Consider the following 11,300-nt stretch of genomic DNA (forward strand, 5'->3'; position numbering starts at 1 on the left):
TGCGACCATGTTTATCCGAGCCATTTATATATTCACCGAATGGTTTACATAAGAAAAATTGTCCTTTTGCGGATAATTCATACAAGGAAATCGTAGATATATGTAATTGTATTTCACTCTATTCCCGATATAAAACATTGAAAAAAATTTATAATTTATATGCTGCCATGTTTAAGGAGTCAAGATGGTAGAAAACAAATGTGTGATAAAGCTGCCTCAACGTTTGTCATGAAATTCATAATCACAATACTTGGACGGATTGGTTTGTGTTAGGATAACAATTAAACATAATTATAAAAATAATATAAAAAATTATTTAATATAAAATAATATAAAAAATTATTTTCCCAGGCGCTAATATGATTTTCACGTGCGCAACGTGCACCCGGATATACGTTGTCCTCGAAGTTCTTGCCTGCTTTTTCGCAGTTCGCCCTTCACAGCTAGATGGTTACTGGCACCTTCACCGCATTGGCAACTGCGATCAGCACCAAGAACACACCAACGACGTTATGACTCAAGGGATGGAAAGCTGCACGTAAGGAAGGCAACGCTGGGGGTAAGTGGATATAATAACACAACCATTAAATGACGTGAAGAATACATGCCTTGAGTGTATAAAATATTTATTTACTCTTTGAATTTATTGATTTTTTGTGAGATCGTAGTAAGTGTGTCGGAAAGCTAGGCTTCCGATGTGGCTGGGAATCGGTTGTGTTGAGTAGGGTGTGCCTCCAAGTTCTCCTCCTCGTAGGGTGGTAGTAAGACCAATTTGGCAAGCGGTCTTGTAACTTGGCCTTTTTCGGTGATAATGTCAACTACTCGCACTCGGGTATCAGCACCTGGGTGTATGTTGACAATCCTACCCAATCTCCACTCGTTCGGTGACAAATTGTCTTCCTTGATGACGACAAGCTCACCTGTTTTTATATTTGTCTTTGGATGTTTCCACTTGATGCGTTTCTGCATTTCGTTCAGGTATTCCGTTTTCCACCTTTTGCAGAAGGATTGATGTAAGGCTTTAAGTTTCTGCCATCTATTTACGATAGAGGCACTGCTTTCATTTACATCAGGTTCTGGTGGGGCCATCAAATGTCCGCCGACCAAAAAATGTCCTGGAGTAAGTGGCTCCAAATCGGTAGGTTCGTTTGAGGCTGGGCTTAATGGTCGCGAATTAAGGCAAGACTCAATTCGGCATAAGAGTGTGTTAAACTCTTCAAGAGTGAATTTGTGCCCAGACGCAATCTTCCGAAAATGACTCTTAAAGCTTTTCACACCTGCTTCCCAAAGTCCGCCCATATGAGGAGCTGCAGCAGGTATGAAATGCCATGTGAGAGCTTGGTGGCTATACTTTGAGATAGCATTGATGCGAGCATCGGCTATGACGGCTTTAAGTTCGGACCTTAGGGATCTCGATGCTCCAACGAAGTTTGTTCCGTTGTCTGAATAAATATTTTTGGGGCAACCTCTTCTTGACACGAATCTAGAGAGTGCTGCTAAAAACGATTGTGTCGATAAGTCGGTAGTGGCCTCCAGGTGGATGGCCCTTGTTGTAAAGCAGACAAACAGGCAGACATACCCTTTGGATACACGGCATCCTCTTCCACGGTAGCTTTTTATTTCGAACGGACCCGCGAAATCTACCCCCGTATTCGTAAAGGCGCGTGAAAAAGTGGATCGTTCGGACGGAAGTGCACCCATAAGTTGCGTCTGAGCACGTTTTTTAAAGATCGTGCATGTCTTACAGTTGTGGATAATAGATCGGATCAAGTTTTTTACTCTTGGAATCCAATACTGAGCCCGCGTTAGCCGTAACATCAGCTGATTTTCTCCATGTAAGGAGACTTGATGAATAAACTGGATTATTAGGCGAGACAATACGCAGTTATATGGAAGGATAATCGGATGGCGCTCATTGTATGACAAATCGAGAGACGCACCGAGACGGCCACCAGTTCTCATCACTTCATCTTTATCGAGGAACGGATTAAGAGAGAGGATTTCACTTTTTGCATCGATGGGTTTACCGGATTTCAAACAACTATACTCCCGACCATATTTCTGCTTCTGCGTATTTATTATCAAACGTCTTGTCGTTGCTTTAATTTCTTCGGAAGAAATTAAGCAAGACTTTTGTTGAAAAGAAGCCTTTGTGTTTGGATGAGTTCTTTGAGAGAATCTCATAACATATGATAACACTCTCAAAGCTCTTGGCAAACTAGAAAAACGGTCAAGAATATCGTTGGAATTTCCCTGTATAGTTGTACAAGCATGTACACGTACCTGTTTTTCCTCTATTGTCGTCTCGTAGTCGTTTTGTTGTAATGGCCATTTGCATTGATCTTCTTGCAGCCAAGAAGGTCCCTGCCACCACAAGGTGTTTTCCACCAAATCCTGTGCCATAAGTCCCCGACTGGCTAAGTCTGCAGGGTTAGATCCTGAATCGACATGATTCCAATTTGCGTTGCCAACCTTTTCTATAATTTTCGTCACTCGATGGGATACAAACGTTGACCATGAACATGGTGGCTTGCGAATCCATGCGAGAACGATGGTCGAATCCGTCCATAGTTTAATGTTGAGATGAGTCAGCTCCAGGTTGCTGACGACAGATTCAACTGTTTCGGCCAGTAATACGGCGCCGCATAGTTCCAGACGTGGTAAAGATACAGTTTTGACAGGCGCTACTCTGGTTTTTGCCAATAGTAGGCTGACGAAAACTTCGTTGCTTGTCCTTACGCGCAGGTAGACCGTTGCTGCGTATGCTTTCTCGGATGCATCGCAGAAACCATGTATTGACACATCGTCCGTTGGCGAAAAGTGGACCCATCGTGGAATTTTTATGTTGTTTATATACCGGTGGTTATCCAAGAATGTATTCCAACGATCCAATGTGGTAGGAGAAACAACCTCGTCCCATTGTGTTCCTTCTAACCAAATATGTTGCATTATCATTTTGGCCGTGACTATTATCGGCGCCAGCCATCCTAATGGGTCAAATAGCTTGGCGATATCTGAGAGGATAGCTCTCTTTGTATATGATTCTGGGCTAAGTATGGGTTTTGTTTTGAAATAAAAGAAGTCAGTATGCGCATTCCATCTTATCCCAAGAGCCTTGACATCACTTGTGTCTTCGAAGTCTAAAAACTCCTTGTTAAGCAAGTGGTCTTTTGGAAGGCCTTGTAAAATTTTCCCACAGTTGGCTGTCCATTTTCTTAATGGGAAACCTGCCGACTCCAATGCTGTTTTGATCTCATTCCTAGCTTTAGTTGCAGCCTCTATAGAGTGTCCACCTGCTAAGACATCATCAACATACATGCACTTCCTGAGTATGTTCGAGGCTACTGGTAGTGAGCTTTCAACGTCGTCAGCTAATTGGAGTAACGTCCTTATTGCCAGATAAGGAGCGCAGTTGATTCCGAACGTCACCGTCTTCAATTCGAAAATATTGGTTTGTTCGGTCGGATGGTTGCGGAAAACGATTCGCTGGTACTTCGTTTGATCAGCTTTCAACAGGATTTGGCGATACATCTTCTCAATATCGCTATTGAAGACATATTTAAATAATCGCCATCGCAGAATTAAAATGGTCAGATCTGCCTGAAGAACTGGACCGGGGAGAAGGATGTCATTCAGCGAAGTGCCGTTTGAAGTCGCTTGCGATGCATTGAACACCACACGCACCTTTGTCGATGTGCTCTCTTCCTTCTTTACGGCATGGTGAGGCAGATAATAGTTGTTACTAGAGTCGGCCGTTTGATTGGTATGTACCTTTGCCATATGACCCAGCTCAACATATTCATTTAACACTCTGTTGTATTCTTTTTGCAGGTTTTCGTCTCTGGACAACCGAGCTTCATTGCGATAAAACTGGGAGTACGCAATCTTTAAGGAACTACCTAGACTAATGTTGACCGGATAGTCTTTCTTGAATGGTAGCGATACAACGTACTTCCCGTCTTCATTTCGCTTCGTTGTCTTCTTATAGAGCTCTTCGCAATACCTGTCCTCCTCGCTGAGCTTCCTTTCCTTGGACATCTCTTCCAATTCCCAGAACGAAGCTAACCGCTTTTCCAGCGATATTTCGTTGTAATACGAGACGCAAGTGTTGGTTGGCTTAATTGTATTAGCACGCCCTGTGACTATCCAACCGAACACGGTCTCTTGCGCAAGGAGTGATCCCAGCACGTTCTTGCGTATACCATCCAGCATAATCTGGGGGTAGACGTCACCACCGAGTATGACGTCCACGGGTTCATTGACGAAGAACCTCTTATCCGCCAACGTGAGATCTGGGAAAGCCTGCCGAGTTAGTGCGCTAATATGGCAAGTCGGCAAGTTTCCCGTTAATTTCGGCAGAACCATCATGTTCGTTGTGATTGATACAAGTGGGTCAATTGGTGACCGCAACTCGACACAACATGCTTCCTTCACTTGCGCAGATACGGTGTTGTTGATGCCTGACACCTGGGCATTTATCCTCCTAACTGGCAAGTTGATTCTGCGCTTCAGCCTTTCTGTGATGAAAGAGCACTCTGACCCGGAGTCGATGAGTGCTCTTGCGGCATAAGTAACGCCGCTGTAATTTATATTTATTTGTGCCGTTCCTAACAAGACACCTTTGTCGCTGTTAGCGAAGCACGACTGTACTTGAGTCGTTGGCTTGCCTTTCGACTTGTTGAAGTTGCGTCTCTGCTGCGCTTGCCTGGACGTAGACGGAATCTCGTCCGATGGCGTGGATGAGCCTCTTTGGCTGCTAGGCTGCACTGTCCTCAAATGTAGGAGTGTGTGATGCCTCGCGTGGCACGTGCTGCAGTTGAATGCACTGGTGCATTGCGGCACTAAATGCCCAAAGCCGAGGCAATTGATGCAGCGATTGTTGCGCTTAGCGAACTTGATCCTGTCCGCCGGTGCCATGTTAAGAAACATGGGGCAAGATCTTAATTTGTGATCCGCGCTTTTGCACATCAGACATGTTGATTTCTCAACGCTTACTTGGAAGGCGCCGAGTCTGTTCTGATGGCTATTGTTGTTTTGTTTAATCTGTGTGGGTGCACTGACAGGCTTTACGGAATTGGACGATTTCTTGGCACGTTCTATTGCCTCCAAATCACGGTATCTATCCGTGAGGAAGTTGTCCAATTCCTCCCACTTTGATGTCTTCGTCTTGTTCTTTACAGACTGTTCCCACAGGGCTAATGTTGCCTGTGGCAGCCTCTTAGAGCAAATGCGGATTATGATTGGGTCCCAGTTCCCAATGTCCACTTTATTGGCTGTCAGGCAGGAGATGCAGCTGTTGATCTCCCGCTGTAGCCATTTTATAGAGCTTGAGCACTCCTTGTCGATTGAAGGCAAGTCGAGAAGTATGTCGACTTGGGTTTCGACAAGAATACGCTCATTCTCGTACATATCTGTCAAACCCTTCCATGCCATCGCAAAACCGTCATTGGTAAGAGGGCATTTAGACACAATAACCTTCGCCTCCCCTTGTGTCTTTTTGTTGAGGTGGTACAACTTCTCAACTGGTGACAAGCGCTTGCTCTTGATGTACACGGCCGTGAACATATCCCGGAATGTTGGCCATGAAAGGTAGTCCCCTTTGAAAACATCCGTATCGCAAGGCGGAAGGGAGTGGTTATTGTGGTCCTCAACAGATTTTTCTGTGTCTTTGGGGGTTGAGAGGATCTCAGACATATCCTTCATTGCCCCCATGCACCGTGTGTAGCACTGACCACCTAGCTTGAATTTTTTTTTAATAAGGGCATAGTCCTTTGAGGACATGTCCCCTTTGCTGTTGAGGTCGTCATGGACAGCTTTCGCTTTGCACCACATCTCTCTCAGCTCGTCTTGTTGCATCACAAGAGCGTTCTTCGAGATGTCCTTTGATGCAGCACTGAATTCAGACTCGTATTCGACAACGTAGTCCACTAGGCGCATGAAAGCTTCCATGTCTTGTTGATATGAGTGACAAGAAGAATTGAAAATTCAAATTTAAATTTAAAGGAATAGAGTAATACTCAAGACTGAGCAGACTTTGATCTAAAGAATGTGAGAATCGTTTTGAAAATAATTCCCCACTATTGTAAATTTTTATTTGCAGCACACCACTGCCAACCAAACACGAAAATAGAAAAATAGAAAATTTTTTTTTGAATGTTTCAGCCGATATCGCAATATATCTGGCTGGTCAATAATATTTAATTTATTGGATATATTTTAGCAAACAAAATTTTTATTATAGTAGCCGATATCGCAGTATATCTGGCTTTGTGTACCTTTTTTTTTAATAAACGTGAGTTGCAGCACACCACTGCCAACCAAACAAGAAAATAGGAAAAAATAAAATTTTTTTGACTGTTTTAGCCGATATCGCAATATATCTGGCTGGTCAAATATTTAATTTATTGGATATATTTTAGCAAACAAATTTTTATTATAGTAGCCGATATCGCAGTATATCTGGCTTTGTGTAACTTTTCTTTAATAAACGTGAGTTGCAGCACACCGTACGTACGCAAGTATATATATGCCACACTGTATAAGGATCGCCACCCAAGATACGCCAACAAAAATCAATTTTTAAAAGAAAGTGTTTGAAAGTGAAAAAAGTGCAGTGTCTCAGTGAAAAAAAGAAACAAAAACAAAAGATTCTTGAACAAATAGAACAAAAAACTCAAAAAAATCAATTCCGTAAGTGAAATGTGAAAGAAAAAAAAAAAAAAAAAAAATATTACCGCACAAAATCCAAAAATTAAGAAAATCGAAAATTAGTGCCGCGAGTGATATGTGAAAAAATATATTACCGCACAAAATCCAAAAATTAAGAAAATCGAAAATTAGTGCCGCGAGTGAGATGTGAAAAATATATTACCGCACAAAATCCAAAAATTAAGAAAATCGAAAATTAGTGCCGCGAGTGAGATGTGAAAAATATATTACCGCACAAAATCCGAAAAATTGAAAAAATAGAAAATTAGTGCCGTGAGTGATATGTGAAAAGATATTACCGCACAAAATCCGGTACTTAACCGTGCACTTACGGATTATTTTGTCTTTGTACTTATGCCACTGAAACACTAAAAAAAAAAAAACACTAGTCACTGTGTCACTTTTCTTTTGCAAGCGATTTAGTCACCAATAAAATGCGATTAAAAACAACTATTTTTATATATATCCTTTTTTTTTTTTTTTTTTTTTTTTTTTTTAAAAAACGATTGGTATCCAAGTGATATTAAAGCAATCACGTACCTGGTTTGCCTGCGTTGGTTGGAAGTGCAACAAGAATTGGTGATATGTGTCCGTTGGTGTGCAACGCCTCGTTTGTATTTGTGCAATGCCAAAAAAAACTGAGGATTGGTGTTTTGAGGAAACTTGCTGAGTATTGATATTCCGCTGGTGTACAGTGCCAAAAAAACTGAGTAAAAATATATTTGTTCTTATCCGGCTCGAAGGACCATGAATATTTCTCGAACGATCGACGGGTCAATTTTTGGACGATGCGTCGACCGTTGAGAATATGAAAGAAAACGGGAAAGTTAAAGTGTATTAATATATAAAAAAGAAACACGAAATGTGTGTGTGGTATTTGCCAATTAAATTGGATCTTTATTAAATGATAGATTACCTGAGTATTGGTGGTGGTTGTTGTGGTGGCCGGTGGAAAAGTGCACGTCGTCGTCTCGATTCTGAAACCAAAAGTGTCCCTAGCTGATTAGCAGGATCGCTTGCTAACCGGGAATTTTAACGAAACCATTGCCAGTTGAGTGAAAGCTGTTAACCGTTGAGTGAAAGCTATTAACAGCTAACTGGCAATACACATTTACACTAATATTTGGATTATTTGCTTCAAATATTTTAATATCCTTTATTTGTAATGGAAAATTTAAATTTTTAAAATTTACTACTTTACCATTATTTAAAGTTATAATGGAATCTTGAATATTTCTTATGTTATATGAAGAACACCTTTGTCTATTTATTGAGGGTTGGTAAAGAGATGAAACTATGGCCCACTTAAAACAATATACATCATTGTTAACAATATTTATACATGCTTTTTTATCTGCAATTATTTTTGGTAGTGGTATATATAACGATCCTCTAATTGGTTGATATTTATTTATGTTTACTTCTAGATGAATAATTTCACTTAGACTCCAACCACTATCTCGTTCTTGAAATGTGTTAATTTTTTCAATCAATTTAGCAAATTTTTCTTTAATTATATCAATAACATTATTGTTCTCCATAAATGCTTCAGTCATTACAGTTTGATGTGACATTATAGCAAATTCTTCAATATTTTCTTTTATTTGAATATATTTACAAAATAGTTCAAAGTTAAATTTGATGCTTTCATGCTTTTCTATAGATTTCTGTAAAAGCTCAGATAATTCATTTAGATGTTTTTCAAAAAAATTTTCAACAATTAAATCATTGGGTTGATTGTTTTCTATAACGTATGTTTCAATACGATTAGTAAACATACTATTAATACATTTAATATTATTATTATTACTATTTACACTAAACATACAATTCTTTTTATGCATGTTTGTTCTCACATGTGCTACCCATAAATTTTCTTTTACTTGAATTTTACATTGCTCACAAAAAGTTTTTTTCTTTTTTTGATTCTTGATGTTTTATTGTAATATGCTTTTCTAAACTCCTTTTGTGAGTATAACTCTTTTCACAAAAACTACACGGATACATTTTAATTTTTTTATTCTGTATGAAATTCAAATGATGGGGAAATAAATTTTTCACAAGGTTTAACTAGTTCTATATAAAATGTATTACTATTTAACGCATCAATAGTTGAATCCTCTAAAGCGTTGTAGGAATGCGGAAGAAAAAGAACACTATCATCTAGTTCTATCATCACCTTCTCTCCAAACTTTGTCTTCACCCTAATAGCTTTTATTATTTTGAATTTTTTATGAATTGGTAAATCAATTACCTTCAGTATTGGTTTTCGGACTCTTTCCCTAGAAACTGATTTCAAGTCTTTAAGAGCTCGATTCATAATTTATACTTAATTTATATCCTTAAGTGGACAAAGTAGAAAAGTAGCGATATAGAAATATATTAGCTTATTACCCTTTGGTGATTGAAAATTAGGATTAATTTTAGATCCTTACATGGAACAAGAGTTGCTTTAAACAATTTAAATCTATAAAAAATCGATACATTAGAAAAGGTGTTGTATAAATATATTATCTTATTTTTTCACTATATTACCTTTTACTGAGTGGTTGGTGTTGCTATTTAAAATTTTTTTTTATCGCACGGGAAACAAGAGTCACTTCACAAAATTCACTAAATGTTTTCACTGAAAGGGTGTCTAATTTATATTTATTGAGACAAGTAGTCTTATCATATATATATATATATATATATATATATATATATATATATATATTTATATATATATATATATGAAAGTGTCTATCAGTAAATATTTTGCGGTTTTATAGTTCTACAAACTGCAAGTTGCACACTTTTTCTAGTATGGGAACATATTTTATAATTTAGTATTAAGGAGACACTACTATTAAAAGGTACAAAAAAAATAAAATAAAATGTCTTTCCCGAAAAATTTAGAAAACTTTTTAAGAAAATATAACGACTTAATTGATAATGAGCATCAAATATTTTTTTATTCCATGCTAAATGAATTGCGACCATGTTTATCCGAGCCATTTATATATTCACCGAATGGTTTACATAAGAAAAATTGTCCTTTTGCGGATAATTCATACAAGGAAATCGTAGATATATGTAATTGTATTTCACTCTATTCCCGATATAAAACATTGAAAAAAATTTATAATTTATATGCTGCCATGTTTAAGGAGTCAAGATGGTAGAAAACAAATGTGTGATAAAGAAAACACATTTTCAAAATGATAAAGAAACCACATTTTAAAAAATAATTTCGAAATGTGACTCAAAAAGATATAAATATGAATTTTACTTTTAATAATCCAATTGTACTAAAATATTTACGGGAGACACACATCAACGTGGAGAATTATGGATTCAATCTTTGAGAACGAACAACAAATAATTAATTTTGAGTTTAATCAAGACGAATTTGATAAGATCCTACAAAATTTAAATGAAGAAGGAGTTTACAAGCAGCTTCAAGAACTAGGAGAGCCCGTCAAATCCCAACAAGGTACCATCGAAGGGAAAACTCAGATACTAAATAAACGTAAGAGACAACGACGTTCAAAGTTAATACAACCTGAGCGATCTGAACAAAAAGCCACTCAATCAAGAGCTATTCCAGGAAATGTAAATAATTGTATTGATGTTTGTGAACCAAAATTAGTAGCAGCTGTTCCTATAAATGAAGTTTTAAACACAAAGGGTTTACTACATGTAGGAAAAATTGATTTAAATAGTAAGAGTGGAAACGTCCCCTCATTTGAAGTCAATTTCAAAAATGATGGGGATATTCAGAAATTAAAATTTTTAATACATCAATGGTTTTATGATGAATTTTCTAAGGGGGATGATATTTATTTGGAAGACAATCAAACTTCAATAAAAACCAATAGTATTTGGTGTGATGTTGAATGGATCCGTGAAGATAAACTTCTAAGTGAGTTGTTAGGACTTGTATATGCATATAAAGATGTTGGTGGATTTACTCGCATTAAGCACGTGAAAAAAAGTTTATATGCATTCATTAAATTTAGACAAAACAAATGTTTTATTTATAAGTGTACAAATGTTTTAAATTTGAAATAAACATAAAACAAGCAATTAAAACAATATTTTTTCTTTTATTATCTTCAATTTATCGAAATTTACAGAGATTCGAAATTGTGTCCCATATGTAGCACAACCGGCGTCTCCCTTAAATGCTAATGCATTGACCACGAATTCGCCATATGATCTTTCCTTTTCGAATTTCCTGAGAGCTGCGCTGGTTTCTATTCGAAAGCTATATTCCATTCGCTCCTCAAGGAGTTGAAGTATGAAGTACTCGCACAGTATTTTCAGTTCTGATGCCCAAATATCATTACTATTCCAATGTGTACGAATGATGTTATTTCGCGCTTGTTCACTGTACGAATATCGAGTATCTAAGAATGGAGATAAAACTCCAACTTCCTCCGGAGTAATATAATCCAGAATAACAAAAACATTTTCCTCACAAAACAAATTAAATGCTGAACTAGGCATTTTAAGTAAAACCCTTGGGTATTGTGTTAGAAAAATTAGTAAAAACAAAATGTAAACATAAAATTATAAGCAGTTTTATACATTTCCAAAAGCAAAATTAT

The 11,300-nt window shown here is 37.5% G+C and overlaps 1 protein-coding gene and 2 long non-coding RNA genes across 3 annotated transcripts; all 3 read right to left on the reverse strand.

Annotated features, from left to right (window-relative positions):
* Positions 1-684: 684 nt before the first annotated feature.
* LOC126767010 (uncharacterized) lies at positions 685-5,949 on the reverse strand. Its single transcript, XM_050484636.1, has 2 exons — positions 2,284-5,949; positions 685-1,185 (listed from the first exon to the last, which is right to left on the reverse strand). Exons 1-2 carry the CDS (start codon positions 5,947-5,949, stop codon positions 685-687), a joined length of 4,167 nt encoding a protein of 1,388 aa, XP_050340593.1.
* Positions 5,950-7,161: 1,212 nt separating this feature from the next.
* LOC126767008 (uncharacterized) lies at positions 7,162-7,805 on the reverse strand. The gene is made up of 2 exons (XR_007668979.1): positions 7,625-7,805; positions 7,162-7,414 (listed from the first exon to the last, which is right to left on the reverse strand). It is a non-coding gene; the product is annotated as an uncharacterized LOC126767008 (long non-coding RNA).
* A 905-nt stretch (positions 7,806-8,710) lies between these two features.
* On the reverse strand, positions 8,711-9,716 carry LOC126767009 (uncharacterized). Its single transcript, XR_007668980.1, has 2 exons — positions 9,244-9,716; positions 8,711-9,175 (listed from the first exon to the last, which is right to left on the reverse strand). It is a non-coding gene; the product is annotated as an uncharacterized LOC126767009 (long non-coding RNA).
* Positions 9,717-11,300: the final 1,584 nt, after the last annotated feature.

The sequence above is a fragment of the Bactrocera neohumeralis genome, unplaced genomic scaffold, assembly GCF_024586455.1.
Source record: "Bactrocera neohumeralis isolate Rockhampton unplaced genomic scaffold, APGP_CSIRO_Bneo_wtdbg2-racon-allhic-juicebox.fasta_v2 ctg3563, whole genome shotgun sequence".
Classification (NCBI taxonomy): Eukaryota; Metazoa; Arthropoda; class Insecta; order Diptera; family Tephritidae; genus Bactrocera; species Bactrocera neohumeralis.